Below are 24,102 nucleotides of genomic sequence, written 5' to 3'. Positions count from 1 at the left end.
CAAATCACTTTGGCCAATGCTTGGACTTTATTGGGGGCAATCCAGCCAGTCCCATTTCCAGAGGGAAAAAAACACACTCTGCATTTCCATCACCCTTATAATATGCTCCCTTCAGAAGTATCAATATTTGTTATTCAACATCTCTTACAAAAACAACTCGCAGTAACACCTTGCCTAAACTAAAACAACCATCCCAATGCAGAAAGCCAGTACTTAACAGTACTGTTTAATGCATGCTCAAGAAGACAGTAAGTGCAAGCTATAAATCCTAAAAGCACGTGACATGTTGCAGCACCACTGACAGACTCTAAATTTCTCTTTTAGAGAAATTTCACCTAAAACTCTAAGCAGTGAGTTCAACCCTTGCTTGAAGTTGCAAAGCATTACATAGCCCAAGAACATTTTGATAAAGTGAGTAAAGTGATAAAGGAACCAAGTGCCATAAAAATCACATCCCTTAAAAGGACACATTTTCTGTTCTATAAATCCTGCATGATTTCCTTTTCTCAATGCACCAAAGAAATGAGATAACACAGAGGGAATAAACTGCTGTTTAGAAAACTTTATCTTGGTGGAAAAGCATACTGTTACAGGATTTTCTATGAAATTTTTCAAATTTTAAAAACTTGACTGGGAAATATAATTTACTATAAAATAAATAAATATTGGTTACCAGGGCATAAAGAGTTGTACATATGTTTTTGTTTTTTTTTAAATAAAGGTTTTACTTTCTTGCAATACATCTCAAGATCAAAAATTAGCTTCCACGTTACACTGCTAAATAAGAAAGAGGTTCTGTGAGTGAGATGAGTAATTTAAGCCTCCCCACCTCCAGTTTTTCTATTTGCTCTCTTCTGCCATTAATAAAGTGCTTCAAACCCAGTTTCCTTTGTAGAAACAAACAGATCATCCATCTCCCAGAGTAAGACTAGGTGTCATCACTTTCCCCTTCTTTGTGAAATAGTAAGTCATGCTGCAGGAAAAAAAAATCTTTTAAACCTTATTCAGGCAGGAATGAAAACTGTGACCTTGGATGCCATGTGTGTGAAATGAAAGTACAGTTTCAAGTTACAAAGGTCTATAATCTACACTTCCTTCTCCTATGGATTTAGGATGGAGGGACAGCAATTTCTGTTCTGCACTGAAGGGATTCTACTTCTTGCTCATATTTAAATATAAACTCTATGAAGAGTACAATTAGAGTACTACTACTATTACTTCCTGATAGAATGGCAATTTACCCTCATTTTACACCATGCAGATTAAATGGCTACTTTTAAAAGCAGTTCTAAGGAGTACTGTCACAAAAACTAAGTTAAAAAGAGGCAATTCTGCTGTAGCTCATTTCTCAACAGATCAGTAAAAGCAGATCGTAATCTTATATTATCCTCCACATTTGTTTGCATTCTGAAAGCATATAAGCCTTTCCAAATACACTTGATCTGTTTAGTTTTTATACAAGAAATAGTTGCAGCTGCCTTGTTAGGACCCACAAAGAAGAGTTTTACTTGCAGGGTTGAAAGATTCAGTGCCTGCATAGTCTATTTTCTCTTTATTTCTCTCTATTTAATCTTTCTCACATTTGCTAATAATTTCAAACCATTATTTCAAATACAGCTTCACAATACAGTAGCACATTTAGACTGTAAAAGATTGTGATTTACCACTTTGACAGCTCAACATTTTTAGCTTGTATACAGTACCCAGCCAAAATTGAACAACAAAAATATTTTGAGCCCTTTTATTTTTGAAACAAATGCTTTATGTACAAGAATCTCTCGTTCAGGAACAATATACACACACATACACACATATACCCACTATTACACAATAATTGGTGTTTGGGGTTTATTAAAAGCACAGTGATTGAAAATGCATTTGATTATTTCTTTTGCAGCATGAAATAACCAGTTACCTTTCAGGAAGGGAGCCCTCCGTGGCACAAGCCTTTCTGTGATTTCCACCTGCTCTTGCTGATGCTGTTTAACCAGGTTTCCTTCGCTGCCAGCTCTCAAAATCTTTTCACCTAGCCTAATTTTTCGTGATCGGCTGTTCAAATCTTCTTTCCTAGACAAAGGTGATTTAGGAGATGTGTTAGCCGACACAGGTCGAGCCAAGCGTGAGGGTTTGGACATCCTGCCTGTGCAGGGATGTACCTGCTCCAAAAAGCAATTTCTAAAAAAATCCTTCGCAGCTGACTTTCCAGCTCAGAGGCTGGGGAGTTTGTGTGTGCAGCGCAGCTGGATGTGAGGAGCTGTGCTGCCAGCCTGATCAGTTTTAAACACCGAGCCTTGGGTGGTCACGCAGTTCCCCAGACCTGTGGAATGCAAATGTGTGCTGGGGTAAAACAGACGCCTCTGTCCCGGTGCTGAGTCCCAGGCACGCTGTGGGGAGCAGAAGCTCTTCCAGGGACTGTCTGGAGCTGCACTGAGGAGCAGCCTGGCATGAGGGGAATGCTCCACCTACGCAGGTACATGAAAAACCACCCAGGCTCAGGGTTACCTCTGCATGTGGGACCCTCTGCATTCCTCTCCCAGCCCTCTCTCTCAAACAAACACTTTCTTGTTTCGGCAGATTTCTTCACGGTGTGCCAAAACCACACTGCTTCAGTGCTATACGGTAAATGCCTGATGTCAAGAACGTATTTGTCTTTGAGTTAAGCACGGTGCAAGCTCAAATTGGATTAAATGATGCATATTCTCCTAGCAATGCATTATCTAACTCACCAAAAGCAAGGAAGGATTGACAGCAAAAATCATCTGTCTTTGAAAAATGTCACAAATCCCTTATTATTAACTGGCATTGCTTAGGAAGCAACACTGCACAGAATATTGCCCATCATACTTTCCAATTTCAATGGTACATATATATCTGGAAAACCTCTAGTTTCTTGCACACTACAGATAATCATGTTCTTTACTGACTCTCTAAAAAAAAAATTCCTGACCTCAGGCTACATTATTTCAAATCTCAGTTCCTGGGTGCTCTTCTTTGAAAATGCCCAGGCAAATCCTGCCTAACTTTCTCTGCCAGCTCTGTGCTTGTGAATGCTGCCAAGACAAAGAGCATTTGGTCACATGAAAAGAAAATTCCATTCACCATAATTTTGGAAACAACTTCTAAAGAAAAACAACACAGTGCAAACAAAAGAAAACATCACAGCTACAGTTGCAGTAAAATCTTCATGCTGAATTTTAAAATGTATTTCTCAATATCCCAGGCAACCAGTATGCTGCATCTTTAATAGAATATGAGGATCCATTTTATTTTAAAACTAGAACAAACATAAGCAAATCAATATTACACAAGCTAAAGTACTGATAGATATTTAGGAGAAATGCTTAATAAGCAAAAAGTAAGCAAAACATGACTAAATTAGTACAGCCATTCCTCATTTTCTGAGATGGAAATTGTGCAATGCAGTAAAATATTTTTGGAAGTTATTTCCTTTTTCTTCCTCCAAGAGTCCTACATTAAACAGGTAACTGTTTATGGTAACTCTATAAAGCATGGAGTCTATTGCTTTGTTGTCCCATCAAGAATGGGCCAGATTAAGTGCAATACAGCAAGCCTTGCCATGATGTTATTCTGCATATTATATTATCAACACAGAAGGAACTCTGAGTGGGAAGATTTCTACTAAGAAGGAGAGACCTGAGGGGCATGAGAGTAACTGGGCTCATTAGCAGTGCTCAGGCACAGCAGGTTGTGCAGAAGACAATGAAGAACAGAAACAGGGGTGAAACAGGATGATGAATGGAGTTAACCATGTAACTGGGGTAAAGAATGAGTGAAGAAGGAAGAGAAAATGGGAAACCCAGTACGTATGTGACAGCTCAGTTGTACTGAGCCTAAGAAGTACTGTCATTCCCTCTCAAGATCTTGGACTGTTTGACCAATTGTAATTTTTAATATCTTCCATTATGATTTCTCATTGTGTAAGCAGACACAAATGCTGTATGCTTAAGAATCGTTTTTAAGTCATGATAATAATGCCTCTGATACTACAAAGACATATTTAATTCTGCAAAACACAGAACAATTATGAAATAAAATCCAGTCCTGAGTGACAACAAAAATAGTATCTCAGTTTTTGAATCACTATTTCTAAAGTAAAATCCAACTGAGACTGCTGTACATTACACATTCACCCAAACTAAGCATCCTTATCACAGGTTGCTTGTGGAAAGAATGTCCTCATATGTGAAGGAGTCTAACTAAATGGTCATGTTACCTGTAACTTAAAACTATTTTTAAGCAAAGCAAGGACATTGTGAATTCAAGATTTTCCCAAGGCTCTCTCTAGCAACGTACCAAAAAAAAGATGAGGAAAGGGAGATCTATCCATCAGCTTTTGATAGGAAAGGCCCTAAATTGTCCATTTGGATGCTAAGGGGATACTCCTGCACTGAAAGAGAGCAGCAATATCCTGGTTTTGACAAGAAAGAAGCTCTTTTTCTCACAGCAGAGACAAAGCCCTCCAGAAATGGGGTGTGTCAAACATGTTCCTCAAACATGGGAAATTCCTGGAACACTCCAGTCAAAGATGACCACTTTCACTAACAGCTCTGTGTCTGAAGGCACTGTGTCATGTGAGGAGAGGCTGAGAGAGCTGTGCCTGCTCAGCCTGGAGGAGGCATCTTATCCATGCACATGAACATCTGATGTGGGGATGGAGCTGGGCTGCTCTCAGTGGTGCCCAGCAACTGGGCAGAGACAACAAGTGCAAATTGAACCACAGTGGGGAAAAAAAAAACTTAAGGCTTTGTTCAGAGTGCAGGAGCTGGTCAGATGTTGCTGCTGGGGCTGGGGAGGACTGGGCTTCCTCCACAGTCGGACGCTGGCACGAGTTGAACAGGGAGGGCATGAAGTCTCCATCTCTGGAGATAAGCAACCAGCCACAGCCCTGACCTGCCTGCTGTAGCAGTCTGCCTGAGCTGGGGGTTGGGCTAGGCAATCTCCAGAAGTGCCTTCCCACCCCCCAGAGCTTTGTCATCTGTATTACCAAACTTATTCAGAGGCTATTCATAATCTGGAAGCTTAAATATCTTTAAATCTGTCCAACAGTAGATGTACAAACTTTCTCAAAGGTCCCAGCAATTAAGCTATTCCATGCGTGACTGCCATGTCTGGGAGGATTTGCTTCTTTTCTGGTCATTCATCCTTTTAGCTTTCTATGGCATGGTGTTCCACCAAAAATGTCCTCTTTCTTTGTTTTAAAGGCTCTGAGATGTGAAGATGATGATTCCAGCTATGAGCATCAAACCCTTTAAAAAAAAAAAAACAACTCCAAAAACTCAAAACACCAAAATAAAACTCCACCCCAGAATCACCCCAAACCCTGAAATAAACCATTTCAGAGCATAAGCTGAGGTTGCTTAGCTGACTGTGTTTCAGGCTGGATGTTGACACAATAAATCAGTGCACTCTGGCTGGAACAGCCTGAGAGTGCAGCCCTGGGTTGATGCCAGCTCCCCATCACCCACCTGCACAAGTCCTCTCTCCCCAGCCCAGCTGCCCTGGAGGCCTGGGCTCCTCCCAAATGTGGGGCAGGTCCCTTTCCTGCCAATCCCTCCTTCTTCACCACAGGTTCTTATTGAAGTTCCCCAGGGAGCAAGCCTTTCATCAGCTCTCAGGCTTTTTGAAACCCCAAGCTACTCTTTTGAACTAAAAAAAAAACAAGCCCACAAAACAAACAAAAAACCCAAACAAAAAGTTCAAAACAAACCCAGCCCCTTTTCTCTTAGATTTCAGATAGCCAACTTCAGCTAGGTAGAGACATCATATTGATATAACATACCATTAAACAAAAAGCAGTTCAGTTTGTCAGGTTTTCATAAACTGCTGTAGGAAGTTTTCTAGTGCTTTGGGTTAATGAATAAACTCTGTCACAGCCTCACACAGTAGAAATTAATATTAAGGGACCAACAGTGCAGTCTTTGCTTGTGAATAATCACATATAAGTAAACAAGTAATATTTTTAGAAAACCATACACTTTCCATACACTGTTTAAAACATTGTCCTTTTAGTTTCCAAACTAATATTTCCTCTTTCCTGCCTAGAAAATAAATTACTGCTGAAATATGACAACAAGAATTTGTTAAGAGTTATCTAACAGAAGGCATTTTTACCATAGCATATTAGATAGGTTATGGTACTGCTATTAACTTAAGAAATGTTTGTGCCCTCTGGGATAAAAGAAACGTGACTATAGATGTTATTAATCCAAACAAAGCATTTGCAAAGCTTGAAATTTCCTTTTTTGGCCAACCATGGAATCCTAGTTTACATTTGCACATAAAGAGCTGGAGAGAGGAGAGAATCCCTTGCATATGAACCAGGAAAAACCGGGAGTTGATGCTGTACAGTTCAGGATGTGGTGTTTTCTCAGCCTACCAAACCCTCCCCCAGATTTTGGCCTGCAAGTGTCTAAAGACAGAAAGGCATGTATGCAGAAATATTTCAACTTCAGCAGACTCTTTCTAAACTACTGACAGGCAACAACTGCTACACCAGTAAATGGAAGTTGCAGGTGCAGAAGTTAAAACTGCAAATTAATGAAGTCTTCTCTTTACAAAATTACGCAAGTAACCAGATGGCATAACATTTTCAGCATGAAATGAGAAATAAATGTATAGGCACCAAAAGAACAAGATCAGTGATGAAAACAATTTCAGATGCAAGTCACAGATAGGTATGTAATGTAATAATAATAAAAAAAAAAAGCTTGGTGCTTCAGAGAGCTACATTTTCTAGTAACTGAAGCATGCAAAATTAGTGACAAATTAATTTTGCAGATGTTAAAGCTTCCTTAGAACTATGTACCATGCTTTATTTCTCCATATATGATTTCTGAAATAGTTGCGTAATACAGAAGATGCTTCACATTCAATATATTGAGACCCATTTTAAAACATTTCACACAGATCTGAAGACATTCTTGCTGGGAAAATAAACCATGCAAAAGGAACCTAGTCATTCATTCAAAGACATGTGAACCTCTTCAACACAAAACCGTAATTAAGGTAAGTCCTGTTACTCCTGAATATGGTCTTAAAAAGAAAAGTCTGTTAAGGGTCCTGCTCTAATATAATAGCTGCCTAGAAGATGCTATAATTAAAGCAGAGTTGTCATTTATATCAGGAAAGTCTATTCCAAAGATTTACTACTCACCCATAAAAATTTAATCTCAGTTCCAAGTCTTAAAAAAAAAAAAAAAGTCAGAAAAAACCCCTTCAGGTCTACTATTTTTTCCTTTTATTCAAAATTTAGAAAATTAAACCATAGCAAAATCTTTCTTAAAGATAAAACATTTACAGCTGTAGAATCTAAATACCTTATTCTGCCACAAACCCAAAAATACTATCAGTAATGGCAAAGTTAATTTTCTTTATTATTTTATCACTCCTGCATCTTATATTTTGCTTTGGTTCCAAGACCTTCCAAGTCCTGGTTTGCCTGAGTACACAGGTCTGTGCCTATTAAAGTGGTTGTAAAGACTGAACTATATCAAGGTTATGGTTTATCTAAACCAGTGTAGGTACACCACTACTGTCCCTCACCTGGTGTCCTCCTCAGGATTCGTTTTGACAGCTGCACTTGGTTCCCTCCCCTGCCTGAAGGGTTACAGGAGCCCAAGCACACACAGGGAACTTCCTACACCAAAGGGTGCACCATCAGAAGAACAAAGCAAGGGGACAAGGGTGTGAAAACACAGCCTTTCACGTTTGAAATGTTTGCCAAGACTGTTGCTAAGATTTCCAATTGATGCCAACTGTGATGGCAGGCCTGGGTACTTTATTCTGATGAGTTAATCACTAAGTAATTTCAGACAGAATACTCAACTGTGAACAGCTGCCCATGCAACTCATAACAAATGCTTTTTTTTGCAGAATGTTACCTTTTTCTATGTATCAGCCACTCACAAAAGAATACAAAATTCAAATATTTATGCCATATTTAAATTATTGCTAAACTCTGGTGAAGTGTTTTGTGATTCGGCTGTTGCTGGTGCTACATTACCTGGCTGTAATAAATAAAGGTGGTAAAATCTATACAATTTCAGTTCAAAGATTTTTTTCACTTGTTCTGACCTTTTAATCAAATCAAATAAGAACTTAGGCTCGATATGTTCTTAAATGAATACCCACTTGCTATAAATCACAGCAGATCATCACTACTATTCCTTCATTGTTAAGTAACATGTGAATACTGCTTTCTACATCTGCAGTTATTTCACATGAGATTCTTAAAGCATTTTAAAATGTGCACAAGATTATCTTTTGCCAAATTTATAGCATTAGTAGTTTTTTCATAAAGGAGAAAAGTGTCCAACTTTCAAAGTCTCTTCCGAAATTATGTGAGTGAAACTATGACTGGCTTAGTCTTTATTTTCACTATAAATATAGGAGGGAGAGAAACAATATGTAACACTACACTGACATTTTACTCTGAAGAAAACATTAGTTTCAAATGTTAGGTGCTAATTTGTTTTAGCATAACTGCAGCCTTCTCTAGCTTTTTGAATCATCATTTTCAAATGACCACCTCTTAAAAGAATAACCTTTACAAGCGCCCTAACACATCAAAAGTACAACACAGAGAGCTTAAAGCTTTACAAAAGATGAAATATGCCTGATAGAAAATCAGCCCCTGAAGAGCAAGTAGGTAGGAAGCAAGAGCAGAATGGATATGCCAGGAGACACAAGCACAATCCTTGACTGACAGAATCCTGCACACGTGGTCAAGGCACAGATAAGTCCTTTTCATTGTTTCAATGCTCCACTTTCATCATGAGGTTCTGCATCATCCCACACAGAGGGGGGGAAAACAGATAAGAAAAGTAAGCACAAAATGAATGAAAGGAGGACAAACTTCAGGCATGAGGGCAATTCACACATATCCCACATGAAATATTTTAACTATTTCTCATCCAGCAAGGATCCATCAATAGCACCTGGGTATGGGTGCTGAGGTGGTTGCTCTCATAAGGACAAGCAAACTACAAAGAAAAGAAAACAATGGGAAGACAATGGTCATCTATATTCTATATTCTGTATTCTATTATATACATATAATATATTCTATACTTTATAATGGAATATCTCTGTAGGGCACCTGTAGCTCTGGCACTCTTGGCTGGGCCACCACAGTCCTTTTCCTCCACAGACCTTGGATGTAAAGAAAAATCTCCACTAGTCTATGAAAAGCAGAAGGCAAGCAAGCAGCTATAGAGCCCTTTATAGTCAGGTATTACAATAACATTTATTTGGAGGCTTTTTTTAAAAGCAAAATAATTCATCAGAGACACCATCTAATCTGCAGAGACACACAGAGAGTGTTCCACAAGTCCAGTGTCCTTTTCTCAGGAGTAGCCCTGGGAGTGGTGAGTTAGTGAAATGCAGAATATAAAATGTATTTTTCTACTTGTGAGACACAATATTGTCAGACATCCATAAATGAATATTTCAAGAAGCTAATCTGATCAGCTGTCTGTGATTTCTGTGTGCTTTTGGCCATCACAGAAAAGGAAAAAATACTTTTTCTTCTAAGTCCCATTTAAAATGTGCATCATCAGAGTACATCAGCTTTAATTTTCACACAATTTTGCTTACACAGTGCAACATATATGATGCACACTGTTCTTTTCTGTGTCAAAATTTCAAGTGACTGGTGTTGAATTAGATCCTTTCTGTCACTTACAACAAGATAACAGGTGCCCTATAATGCTGACTGCATGGGTTTGAGTAAACTGCCTATAAACAGTCAGCTGCTTGAGCCTTTGCTGCCTGAGCAGCTCTGGAGAGATGAACGTGTTTGTTAAACAACAATAACCTCTCCAAGAAACTCCATTTATTGTGTTTCTATAGCTATAGATAATAGTTCAGGTAGTCCGACATTACCACTACTCCTCTGAAAAGCACAGCCATTGCATTTCTCACCTGCTCAAGCCATCTGGAAATATATTTCTTGGTTGTAATCTGCCCATACTTGTAAAGACTAAATGTTCTGAAATCTGGAGATTTTATGCAGATGACTTGATGTCCTGCTTCACATATTTGATGATTTATTACCTTATTTACATAAATGACAACAAATGGTCCCAATTACTAGCACTTAAGAGTGAGAAGATTGCAACACATAGCATGCTACAGGAATGCAGCAACTGTTGTTTCCTTTATTTCTGGCAGATATTTGGGGTGGTATCCAGGTTACCCTGACAGATCCTTCAACCTCCATCATTACATTGTTTGTCAGGAGCACAAAGGGCCAATCTAATACAGTGATCAAACGGCAGACAATAGCAGATATTGGCAATGAAGGCAATGAAGCAAAGAAATCTGAAATATTGGTCTTTCCGACCAAGAAAAATCTTGAAAATAACTATCAACTCTATCAATAAAAATAAGGGCTTATGAAGTAAGTTATTAAGAACCCCAACCTATTTTCTGAATGGAAAAGTAAACTGATGATCATGTCAAGTAGAATATATAAATGTAAAATCTTTAAAAAAAGGTCAATGCCATTTTAAAGTAGGTTAGCACAAGTTAAAATGAACAGGACCAGCATTTCTGCCTAGAACCAGGAAGGAAAACAGTAAAAAAGTTGTTTTGAATGTATATTTTCTTTCCCGAGGACCACATTTACTGTGTTCTGCCTAACAGTGTTCTCTGATCTGACTGTTCTTGATGCTATGTTGGTTTTCTGTAATGACTAAAGATGTAAAAAACATAGAGTCTTAGTTCAAAGTTATTTCATTTGTACTAATGCACTAATCAAATAAAGTAAAACTTTGACTTCAATATGTTCCTGTTTGATCCCAAAGCGTTAAAATAAAATTGATGTTATGAAGATTGCTACATAAAGAACAGATAGATGTGCGCTTAAAAACACATGCAAAGAGAGACAGAAATAAAATAGGTGAAAAGAAGGAGAAAAAGTACAGTAACTCCCCTCTGATAAGACCTCCAGTGCTTTTAAGGGGCACCAGTCTGCTATCAGGGAGATTTCAGCAAGTCTGACCTGAATTCCTTCCACTGAAATGCAACCACCACATCTACCATGTTATTATATGAATCATAAAATAAACAGAATAATTCAGAAGCTATTAAAAATTAATGTTACAAATTCTGAGAGCAAGCCTTCATGATGTCCCTCATTTTAATAGTCCTTAAAATGCCTTTCAGTGAAAAGGTCTGTAGGGGGAAAGACTGGAATAACTTGGATCAAAAAATCAGGTTTCCTACCTCAGTAAAGACTCCTTGAAGGGGAAAAATAGGATGTGAGCATTTAACATTAGAATTAAATGGATCTTTTAAATCTTTGCTGGACTTTAAAGACAAGGATGTAAATTATTTACTCCCATGTCAAAATGAAGTTTTGCAATTGGGAATTCAAATAACTCCCGGATAATGTATAAACTTAAAGAAAACTACTGCCTTCTCCTTTAAATACAACTCTGCAATGCTAACAGCCATAAAACATGGTGAAAACGGAGGCAGTGACCACAAAGGTAGTTTTAAGCAAGTTACACTTTCAGGTCTAAATATGAGACCTTAATGTATATTTCATATGAAACAATGTCTTCCACTGAATAAAATAATCCCATTAGCAGTCACCTGCCAAGTATCACACACCCCTTAATACTTTTGAAGAGCACTATTACATGAAAACAGAAAAAAAAAGGAAAAATATTTATTTGATTAACCATGCTTTGGACATTTTCAGCCTAAACTTTTCCTTCCAAGCTCTCCACAGTTTCCTACGGCACAAACAAATTAGCCATCTTCTTCCACTAGCAGTGATTACCTCTATTTTGGTCTATTTTGCAGCTAATAAGATCACAGTCACATATCCCTTAATAATAACAAATTCATTCTAGTTGTTAAAGCCACATATTTAGGGCACTGCACTCAAAGGTAATTGCACAGGTAATTTTAATTTGGTGGAACCTAACCATATAATGAGCATCTGGTCCAGATTCAGGATTTAATCCTATAATTTTTGAGTGAACTATGACTTATTTTACAGCAGCTGTTATAGCCTACATCAGCCTTGGTTCCACCTCTAGCTCAACCACCTGGCTCTGCAGTTAGAGTTGCTTCTTTGGTGGTTGTCTCCATTTATTCAACAGCATCAAGTTTTACTTGTATAAAACTATAAAGCCTGTCAAAAACAGAAGCCTTGCAGTTTGCAGCCTAATATCACCCATCACGTGCACTGGACATGTGATGGTGATGGAACCTGGTGGAGATAAAGAGGCAATTTGTGTCAGAGAAGAGGAAAGAGATTAGGATAAAAAAAGGAGGGAAAATCCGCCAGCTATCACGGTGGTATCGCATTAGGCATATTTTCAAGTAGGTGAGAACATATGATGATAAGTTGTTAGAAAAATGGGCTATGGAATGCAAGAGATATGTCCATCTACCCACTCTCATGATTGCAAGGAGCTGAGAACCTTTGTGGAGCACCTTTGACTCCCCTTTCCAAATGCCTGACAGAACATTAGGGAAGGGGCCCCTTCATCCCTCCTTTCACTCTGGAGTGCAGCCCTGAACAAGCCTCAGACCAGAGGAAGTCAGCACAAAATTCACTTAAATCTATGCTCAGGTGACACACAAATGTGATCCCCTGGAGCCTCTTTGACCACAGCTGTGATTACCATCCATTATTTCCAGAAAGTTTATAATTGCCTAACCTTTTTATTTTGGTTACTATGAAGAACACAAAGTTAAATTTCAACAGGGTGCTACTGGAGACATGCAATCTGCAAAGCACAAATCTCAGATTTGCTCTGTGAGAGGTTAAAAACACCACACCCTGAGATCATAAATAAGACACTTTTCTTTGTAGCTAATATTATTCATTAATTGAAGTGTGTTATTTTACCAATGATTCATAAGACTCTAGTAAAATCATAAACATACCAGTTAGACTTTGGGTAACTCTGTGGTTTCGCTCATTTCTGAAAAATATATACTACTGATGCAGAAAAAAACTACTTTCCTAGCAATACAAATGATGTAGTGGCAGGCTGGAGTGACGGTGTACTTCAGGGTGATTTGTTCAGCAAAAACAACAGGTGCAGCTGGCATTTTCCAGCCATAAATCTTCCCTTTTGCAAGCTAATAGTAGGTTGCTAGGGCAGTGTGTACCTCTGTAGATTATGTTACATAGAAGAAATTTCTTTAAAGGTGCATAATTGTCACAGAAGGTTAATTTTAGATTAATGAAGAATTTAAAGAACAGTTAATTAAATCCTCAAAAATAATCTTTTATTAATTTGGGGAAGAAATGCCCATTCCATTTACAGAATAGCAATTAGGATAAAGGATAAATCAATATGTTTGCATTTGTCAACTACTGTTATTCACCAAGCAGAATTTGGAAACTTTGATAAAGCATCTTCAATTCCTTCAGTCCTTAATTGCAACTCATTAAATTTTCATTAACTTCAAGCTCAGTAAAAAGCAATAGAAATCTTTAATGCTGCCAGTGTTGGCAAGACCATGTTAGATGCCAGAGATGTTCTTTGTTTTGTGGAAATTACTTGTGTTTAGCCAGTTATGTCATTGTTATATCACAGCAACACATCAAGAAAAGATAAGAAAATATCCCATGTCTCTGCATTTAAGTTCACTCGATATACACTTTAAAGCTTTGAAGCAACTTTTAAGATAACTGGTAACTTGGACTTGTACTCTTAAAGAAAGGGACAGTGAATTGTAAAAGATGTGTGGAGATAATTCAGGAATGCCTGCACTGCAAAAGTGCAGCCTGTCTCTCACCATCACAGCTGCAAAAGGCTTTGGGACCAGGGTAGCAGTGGTGCAGAAGACCTCGAAAGAAACTGGGATGCTAAAGGCAAAGAGGAGAAGAAATTAACTTGAATCCCCACCAAAGAGCAGAGCACCAAGATGGAAGTTGTGAAAAATCCTTCCCCTAGGAAAATCTCCTGCTGGGAGATCTCCTTCTGGGGCAGATGCAAGGGCAGACCAAGCTGCTCATGCCTTGAAAGCCTCCACGGATGAAGCTTGCTCAACCTCCCAGGGCAACCTGTGCCACTGCTTCACTGTCCTCAGGTGGAAAAGTTTTTTCTGATACCCACTCTGAATTTCCCTCGCTGCAATTTCTGTCTGGCCCCTCACCACATACAAGCAGCATTCTCCTCCTCACTATGATCTGAAGGGCTGCAAGGTGCCCCAAGGTGCCCCTGACCCCATGGGAGCCCACCCTGCTCCTGCAGCTTTCCCCCCCAGGGCAGCTGCCCCGGCCCCAGTGCCTTGGGGTGCTCTGGTTCATGGCGTGTGCCTTGCTGGAGGGCACCAGGCTGGGCAATGTCTAAGTTTAATGTGAGGTTTAATGAGTGTTGAGCAGGGGGGCTTTGATTCCTCCTCTCAGCCTCTTGGCCATGCTCCTGTCCCTAGGACCTAGGACACTGCTGTTCCTGCCTACAGACAAACCACTTTTTCATTGGGACATTTGACTCAGTTATGATTATGATTTATTTCATTTCAACTAAAGGTGACCCAGGAAATAAGCATTTAATGGCGCTAGTACAATAATCAGCATGAAAGTTGTAGGAGAGATGTAGAGAGAGGATGAGCAACTGAGCACTGCCCAGATAAAGTTCTTCACACAGTATTTTTCAGAGGTATTTTGCGGCTAGACTTGAAATTTAAACATGTGAACAGACAAAGAGGAAATAAATTTTATGCACTAAGGAAAAAGCATCAACCCTCTCATTAAGAGAACAAACCATTTGGTGTCTATTTTAGGTACATTGATTTGAGATTGCTGCTTTCCTTCTTTGGTCCAGCACCTCATAAAATGGTGTTAGATGAGAGTCTTACGCATAGTCTAATTGAGTGAATCACAGTTTTAAAAAATAACTTCAATATCTTATAAACTACATATAAAATAAAACTTCACTTAAACTAATTTACATGACAGTGTTTCTATTTTTTTTCTAAAATCAGATTTTCCATTGCATATTAGGGTAATTTCAGAAAGATTTTATAATGAGACATTTACTATTAGTCTCCTACTACATAGCTTATCCCGGGTTTGGATACCAGGTGACAAACAGTTTTGTGTGTTTGTGGCTTTAGCTTTTCAGTGGGTGGGTCAGGTTTGTGTAGATTTTTGAAAAGGTTAAAATGGAACTCAGACATGTTAACTTAGCTACAGCTTCTGTACTATGTGGAATATTTTTTTCATAGAACCACAAGAGAACCTCACTTAAAACAGTAGTTCTCTATAGAATTTATTCAAGAGCTTTTCTTATTTTGCCAGCAGCATGGAAGCACAAGTGCTTTGAACTTTTGTATGTTCAGTGGTTAGACTGTGTAAGTTTTACAAATGTCATGTTGAACTATGTAGTGTAAGAAGGTTTCAAAGCATACATATATATAGGTATATATCTGACATTAGTGAAAATGTGGCAAATATGATTACCATATCATAAAGTTTAAAATTTAAAAGTTTAAAGTTTAACAAACAAATTAAAAAAAAAAAGGAAAATAATCAAGAATAAATAGAAATTATTTTCTTATTTCTCAAATTAAACTGCAAGCATGACATAAATTGTCAAATTTCTTACCTTGGAATCAGCCACAACAACCAGACGTGACTTAAAAACTGCATGCAAGATCCAAGGTTGATTAGGGCAGGAAGGAGGAGCATTGTAGTCTTCTCACTCAGAGGGCAACATTCGAACAACAAATCAATATATTAGTATGTTGTTGCCTTATTTCACAGGGTAATTGCTGACTGCTTAAAAGCAAGATCTGCTTTTCTGCTTCTTCCAAGTCAGACCCAGATGTCACACCTGACCTTGAAGGCAAGCCACAAAACATTAAATGGCCCAAGCCTGTCAGTGTTTAGGAGGCATTTGGACAATGTTTTAATTTTTGGTGAGCCCTGAATTGGTCAGGCAGTTGAAACTGGATGATCATTGTAGGTCCCTCCCAACTGAAAATAGTCCACTCTATCCTACAAAGATACCAGTTTTCCTCCAGACTGCTAAATTCTGCAGTAAATTGAAAATCATCCAAGACTACATGTAAGATATTAAAAAAGGTGGCAGAAAAATATTATTATGAACACTGTCACTCATTTACTCTTACGAAACATGGGCATTTACACAAAATTGCAAAAAAATGCAGTGGAACAGAATTTGGATATAGTTTGTGGCATTATATGCTGAATGCTGCACAAAACCTATGTGCCTGTAGGATAACCACTTCTTGTTACTTCACGTTCACCACCTCCTCTTTTAGCAGGTCATTAGGATAACATTGAGAATGGAAACACCCTGCAAGCTCAGCACCATGGCTTGGCAAGAGCATCTCTGCCATTCCACAGTGAGCTGGCACAGAGCTGTGCTGACAAACCAGGGCAAGGCTCAGCCCCGACGAGCTATCCCCAGGATTATGTTCCCCCACTAAACAGCTGTCTCCAATCACAAAGCCTGCATTTCCTTTTTCAGCGTTATTAATCTTATGAAAAATTGTCGTTTTCCTAGTGGCTTGACATAATCCACGTGGCTGCTCAGCAACATCTTGCATAGATGGTCATTTAAACCCTTTTGCACAATAAATACCATATGGGAAGGTTGGGGAAACAGGTGATGTTCAGTTTGAGCCAAGCTGGTCCTACTTTGACCTCAGTGCTCTGATGAAAACTGACTACACTGCTTATGTGGAGGTCTGGTGCAGAATGGGTGAGTCACGACATAGTGTCACTCCTGAAAATGCACAGTCAGATAGAAGCAAGTAAGGGCTTGTCAACTTCCAGGCAAGGATTTGCAAGCAAGTGAAAGTTACTTGAGCTGGTACAGCAAGAACAGCAAACTTTTTGAGGTGTTCTGAAAGACAGAAGAAGGAAAGGCTCTCACAGAGACAAATGCCTCCCCAAGATTATTTCATTAGCATGGACTCAAACACAGAGCTATTGAGTTCTGTTCACTCTGAGGCTCCTTGCTTAATACCTATCATTTCAAGACAGTATCATATTTGTCATATTTCAGAAATTCCAGGAGTCAAAATGCAATGTGTACATTATACAAAAATTAGAATAAAAAGAATTTTCATCCAAGTAGAATTCAATGATTTTTTTCTTATTAAGAGACTGAAGCTTCCTAAAAGATCACACCACATAAAACTGGAAACATTTTACTACAGCAGACAAGCAAAACACAAAGGAGAGCAAGGAAGCAGAAGTAATATGAAACATTTCAAATCACAAAGTAAACATGAGCTGTAAGTTAGCTGCAAGTGTTTAAACTACAGAAGGTTGTCAAAGAGCACAAATAACTTACTTTCCCTCATGGGTGCATATGAAAAAGTAAAATTTCCAGACATATGAAAGCAAGTGTAGTATTGTATATATGGAATGAAAATTGCCATAACAAGTGCTGAGGTTTTACTCGGTGCAATCAGCTCAAAGTGGTGGTCTGCCAAATCTCCCAATCTTTACAAAGTTTTTTTCTAAAAAAATCAGGACATCACTTGTTATTTCTTATGAAATCCTATGAAGTGCACAGAAATCTAAGATAATGACAAAGAAGCCCTAAATCAGTTAAAGGTGTCTGGATGACCCATTATCTTCTTCAGAAGTTTCACACAATGTCTGTGTATTAACAAAAATTGCAGCTTACCTGCAGTCCAAGATGAAACCAAATTGTCATCTAACAGCTCAGTCACAACCCTGAAGTCCAATAAAGGCTTTCTTCCCAATCTCCACAGCCTTTCAAGGGATTTCCAGGGCATGTTGTGAGTGGTTACCCTGAGAGTCATGTGTTCATGGCACACAGCTTGGGACACGCTCCTCCACGGCGCTCAGGCACGCTGTGTGCAGTGACAAATCTTTGCTTTCCTATGGCTTGAGTGAGGGGCTGCCATGCTTCTGCAGTATGTTTGGCTGTTTTCTAAGAAATTAGGATGAAAAACTGATACAAGACACTGTAAGTTTGCAAAATCTTGGTTTTCCGAACTAACCAAAGAGGAAAAAGAGGAATCAAAACACAATCAAGAAGACAGATGCAGGAATTCTCCTCCTTACAAAGTGCTTCATGCTGGGCAGATTCAGAAAGGTGCCAAGATGACACTTAGTCAAAAGCACAGTACCCTGTGAAGTGCTGAGACAGTCTCAGCAGTTCTTCACATGGCTGCTAGCATGAACTGAGACTTCTAAGGCTTCTGATTTACACAATTAGGAGATCTTGAGCACCATCTGATGCAGAGCCCATATCAGAATCTTCAGATTTATTCCCACTGGGGTTGACTCAGGTCAGTCTTCAAATATGTCAACTTCAAATTAACTTAAATCACAGGCAAAAGATACCTCATGTTTTGTCTACCAAAAAGACTGGTATCTGATTTTAAGGACTCACAAATCTAATTAAGAGTTGCTTGTTGTAAAATGATGTTTGGAATCCAAAATACAAATCCAAGATAGGATTGTTTTAAGAAAAATTGAAATTAAAACATTTATTAGCAAAGCGAAATATAACTTACAGCCTTCTTATTTTCCCCTCTCTTAATCTTCTTGGAAGCCAGCAGTTCTTACCAATGTTTACTGCTGAGGTGTTGCAGAAGTCACACCATGGGGCAAAATCTGCTTACATTACCCACACTCAAGCACTGTAACAGCAGAGGTACATCACCAAGGGGTTTGCCTTATTCTGTGGTTTGTTTTGTAAAAAAAAACACTTTTTACATGTTGCTTTGGAATCAAACTGTTGATAAGGAGAAAATTTGGTTCTGGTCTGCAGCCTCTGTGACAAAGTCAGTGCAAAAAACAGGGCAATAGTAGGTTAGAGCAGCATCGGTTCGCGTCTCCTCTGAGCACATGCAGCTGGCCTTAGAGTACCCAAATCACAAAGGAATCAAAGCAATAAGGTGTAGCCTGGTGACCAGTGTGTTGCTGTGGAACACCTTTCTGCAGATACCAAGTCCCTTCTTATTGTAACAGAGTGATGCCAACTGAAGGACTGAGTTAAATAAGATCTTCCAAACATGGGCACCTCTGTCCCTGAGCTTGCTTGATCTCAGTCTTCCCATTAATAACCAGGCTTCTTCTAGCCTCATTTTAATCCCTTTCCTCTGTTTCACTTGACAGAGACTGGAGAGAGTCACAGACACTCAGAGATCCAGCCCAATACCTCTGCAGATCCTCAGATAAGAATAAGCTGTCGAGGTTTGTTTAATTAACCCTTTCCTTGCGCCACCCGCCCCAAGGCTCATGCACTCTGTCACAGACACTCAGGGTAGATTTAAAAGGTTGCTTATCCCTCAACTCCCAGTGACCTCAAAGGAATCCACAAATACTTATTGTTTCTGACAGGCCATGTATTCAGATTGATAAACACAACCCTGTCAGACGACAAAAGAAGTTCCATTTTCATTTCAGTTAAAAAGAATGAAAAGCATGCAGCGTTTCTTGGTGCCAATTTTAGGCACTTTAATTCTGAATTTCAGCTGAAACACTCATTACAGTGATCTATGCCACCTTATCTTTTCCACCCAGACTGGTCCTTTGATATCTGTCTTTAGATCTTTACCTCTTTAGCAATTGTTTGTATTCAAACTAATCTTGCATTCAGTATCTCCCCTCCATCAGATGACTTACAGACTCTAGTTTTGTCCTACCTGTATGAGAGAAAATTTTTCAAACACAAGCACCACTTTTATATAATCTGTGATGAGGAAATGACTATAGACACATGGAAAAGAATGTTTCATCTGAAAAACAGATACTATTAACTGCATTAATCAACTGGAAATAGAAAAAGTAAATTCTCCTTTTACAAAAACCACCTTTCTATTTCAATGTCATGAGCAAGTAATTTTTTTTCCCAACGTGAAACAATTTTCTTTAAACAAGGGGCTGCAGATATACTTAACCAAAGTATTTGCCAGAATGAGAGTGGCATTCACAGTGTGAGTGCTTCAGTAGATGTGTGCACAATAGGATAAATACAGCTGTAATCTAAGGAAAAAAATTAAACAAAGCAATTTAGAATATGATTATTAAATTTATTTAGAGTATCACTGCAGAACTCAGTGATGCTGGCTGCACCAGTATTATCTAAAATGTCTGTGATGTTCTGCAGTCACAGTATGGTATCCCAAAGTCATCTCAGAGGTACAGAAAATAAAAAAGTTAGGCAGTAACGTCCTTCTCTCTATCAGGATGTTAATGGAGTGTGAACTACAGCAAATGAGAACAAGGCAGAACATTTGCTGCAGATTTTACTCAACAGCAGTTCAAGCTATCATACATCAGGAAATTAAAATAAGAGGTGAAGAGTACATATTTTATTATTTCAACAAGCTACTCTACTAATGGAATAAAAACCTTTCCACATTAAAAGACATTAGTCTGTGCTGACCATACACTTTCTCTCTCCTAAGGAATGACTGGTGATACAGAGTTGTGTCTACTTCAGTACCTACAAAATGAATTGTCAGTTGAAAACAACTAATATTCTTCTACTATATTTCACAGACTTGTTTTACAGCTTTTATGACTCACAAGTTAAAACCAAGTTCCTGCCATATGTGAGAAATTCTTTCTATGACCTTGAACACAACAGAAGTTATGAGATATTTTTTGTTAAACTTTCATAACATCTGCAGTTATAATATATGTCTGTCCTATATTTCAGGAATACAGATTGATGCAATTGATTTGCTTATCATATCAGTTTTAAGGCAGCAGAGAAAATATTCTTCAGAAAGAAAAAATAAAGGTAATAATAAGGAACGGGTGTTCAGATCTATCAACTCACAATACAACATGTGTTATGTGCATGGGCTTTGGGCTAAGATTCACATGATCTTAAGTTCGTTGTTCAAAAGGCTGATGGAAATATTTCTGGATAACATGCAGTTGCTGAAATTTTTAAGTAAAGTAAAACTCTTACAGCTGTATAAATATTATGAGAGTATATATATTACTCTTTTTTTTTTTTTCTTATACAGACTTTCAGACCACCAGAGGACTCTGAGTTCCTTCAGCTCTAGAGTCAGACCAACAGCATTTCACTCAGGGATGTAAATTCAAGTATAAGTAACTCTTTACTATGGGTTCTACTACAAAATAGTTTTTGCATCTCCATTCCTGACAAATATAAATTAGGTTGCATGCAGACATGTTATGTAAAGCTTAGGTTAGGAACTACAACTATGGGGGAGCCTTACTCTGCATCCAAAACTTACGAGCGCTTCAATATTAATAGGGATGGCTGAATATTATTCCTATTGCTCTCATATTGTGTCCATCCACTTTGTAATGGATGTACTGTCTTCAACAACTTCTCTTCTTCTCATCCCCTTTGGTTTATCTTCTTTTTGTCTCTCTGTCCTTTCCCACAAGGACTAAATTATCCTGCATTTTTCAAAGAAACCTGAACCTGGTATTTTCTACTGCCGCTTGTTTCTCCCTCTGATACCCCTCCCCTTTGAAAAGTGAACCCCCTCTTCCCTTCCCAGGTCTTCCTCTCCATCTGTAGAAGTTGCTGTTCAATGCAATACTGAAGAAAATGCCTGGCCCCATGTAGAGAGTCCATCCCCATTTTACTTGTTAAAGAAAGGAATTACATAAGAACATGGAAATTAGCTAAAATAAAGCCTGGGTGATAAAACATTAATATATGTGCTTGTGCCAGGTCACTTCATGAAGATATCATATAAGAAGGGAATGATTAAAAGCACAGCAAGAGAATAAAAATAAAACCAAGCCCCAAAAGCAGTCTAATAGGTCTCCCTATTTCTCCATCTCCATCTCTGAAAGGCAGTATGAGGAAGAGAGAAAAGAAGGCATAAGATATTAAAAACATTCTAAAGACAAACCATCCCCTAGAAGGAAAACAGAACTCATGAGTGGGAAAGAAAAAGATTATATGAGTCTCAGCAGTCCAATATAGGGAGTAAGTAAAGCAAAATCATTATACTTAATGGACATTTTAAAAAGTATTAAAGTATTATGAAACAGAAATGAGAAACAACAGAAAGCTTCACTCCATATATAATGTTGCCAAGTAGTAAAAGCCATTGCATAAAAAAATCCAAAGCAAAAAAAAAATAAATTCTAAGCCATTTAGACTTTTAAAACAACATTAGCAAAAATAATTTACAGTCTGTTCTACAAGCAATAAAGCAATATTAAGATACAAAGAACACGAACTAAAACCTGATGCACTGAACAACAGAGAAAACACTGAGAGCAAGCATTTAATAACCTCTCCTAATCAGGCTTTAAGAGCTCTAGCATTTTGTAAAATGTTTGAAATATACACTGACCTACTTAGGATGGTCACAACCAATCTGAAAAAAAAAATGAACAAAAAAGCCTAAAGTCTAGGAGCTGCTCAGTAAAGCCAGCAATTCCTCCTCCATTTAGTGCTGGGATAACTTTGAAAAGTACCTCTTTTCCCCACAAACACTATCTCACTGCAACACTACTAATAATCATTTGAGTCCTGAATTAATCTTAAATATCCTGTTTCTGCCAGAAATGTAATCACCTTCAGGTCAGAGAGTGCTGTGCTGTGCTGCTAAGAGCTTACATCAGCATGGGGCGGCTCAGGGCTCACACAGCCTGTCCGCCACCTCTCCCTGGGAACACAAGCGAAAGATAGCAGCTGCTGGTGCTGGGGAGGTGCCAGCAGGCAAACTGGGCACCCCAAAATCTGAAGGCAGTCCACATGCCTCCAAAGGTCAGCCCATCCTGGCCTAAGTTATCAGACAGGCAAGAAGCCAACTCACAGGTTCAAGGTGTGGGCTCCGTGCTCTCGAGCAGATTTGCCTCTGACGCCGTCCTTGCTCCCTGGTGACACCGGCCTGTCCCTGCAAGTGAGGAGCCCACCAGCCAGACCTGATGCTCTGGTCCCCTGCAGACCAGTGCAACGCAGGGATTGTGGCACAGGCAGACAACTCACACAAGCAGCAAAGTCAATTTTGAGTTCCACTGATTTCTATATTTTGCCTTTAGGTCAGGCCTGTGTCTCTAAAAATAAGTTTCTAACCTCTACCAGGTGAATGTTTCCATCAGCAGCACTGAAAAGAACACTGAATGTGTGTTACCTCAAATCCTGATGGAAATGAACCCAAAGCCTTTCCAGCAAAGTCAAAGAGGAATTTTAGAGGGCAACTGAAGGAATAAATACTCTGACATCCTGCAGGACAGAAACCCACTGGGGATTCTGAAATTAAATAGGTAACACAGGGAAATAACTATGATCCACCATCTTCTGCAGTCAAAAATGAAGACACTTTCAAACACCTCCAAAACTAATATAGTGAAAAAAGCAGTTATCAGAGTAAATATTTGGTCTTTCAAAACAATTCAATAATATCTTGGAGTCAATAAAAATTACTACAGCTCTAACAAGAAAGTAAACACTCCTGCCACCTTTCTGAGTAAATGATAGCAAAACAGTGGATTTGAAAGGACAAAATTACCTACTGTGTGTTTTAACAGGAAGAACTACAGGGATTCACCTCTATGGCTTAAGCAGAAGGGGACAGGAGCTGGCCCTGCTGAGCTGGGTGCCTACAGATGCATGGGCTGCTGCTCTGCAGAGAGCAAAAACACAGAAGATCAAGTGTGCTGTACCATTACCTTATGTTACTGTGATGAGAATCCAACGTTTTGATTATCCACATGGAAAAAAAATCCAAGCATGGCCTGGCTAATTGGAGGACCATTTCTTGTTTGACTCACAACACAGCAAACCACAATTTATCCTCTCCAAATATATCTTAAGCATCTTTCAAATGATGGACTTCCTTTGCTGCAGCACCATTAAAATCTGAAGTACAGGCTGAATCCACATGGCTATATAATGCCTGTCTAGGTATCAGCATATGCAATAGCACACAGACTGCTGGCTTCATAGCAACACAATGTTTAATACTCTTTCATTTAATTTTGCTTTATACTGAGAAATTTCAGGCACCAGACTGAAGACACCAATATCCTAAATAGGCATTGAATGTATTTTGATCATGAGCTCTGGAAGGTGGGACTGTCACTTACCACGTGTCAGCCTCACACCAGGCTCCAGCACAAGGCAGACTCAGACAGTAGGGCTT

General features: G+C 38.7%; 1 protein-coding gene across 7 annotated transcripts in view; it reads right to left on the bottom strand.

Annotated features, from left to right (window-relative positions):
* KIAA1217 (KIAA1217 ortholog) overlaps nucleotides 1-24,102 on the bottom strand; it is a 354,640-nt gene that overhangs the window by 227,166 nt on the left and 103,372 nt on the right. For 2 of the 7 annotated variants that reach the window (XM_088051920.1, XM_088051940.1), the window contains exon 1: nucleotides 1,916-2,135. The exons of 4 other annotated variants lie outside the window; for them this stretch is intronic. In XM_088051920.1, coding sequence (XP_087908046.1) covers nucleotides 1,916-2,135 — 220 coding nt within the window. Of the gene's footprint in view, nucleotides 1-1,915; nucleotides 2,136-7,563; nucleotides 7,680-24,102 lie in introns of those variants that run through there. One more of the 7 variants, XM_088051963.1, reaches the window with a different exon arrangement.

This window comes from Pseudopodoces humilis, chromosome 1, assembly GCF_049639895.1.
Source record: "Pseudopodoces humilis isolate 2021_Gansu_Grassland_sample_001 chromosome 1, ASM4963989v1, whole genome shotgun sequence".
Taxonomy (NCBI): domain Eukaryota; kingdom Metazoa; phylum Chordata; class Aves; order Passeriformes; family Paridae; genus Pseudopodoces; species Pseudopodoces humilis.
This window is presented reverse-complemented; position numbering and strand designations above follow the sequence as displayed.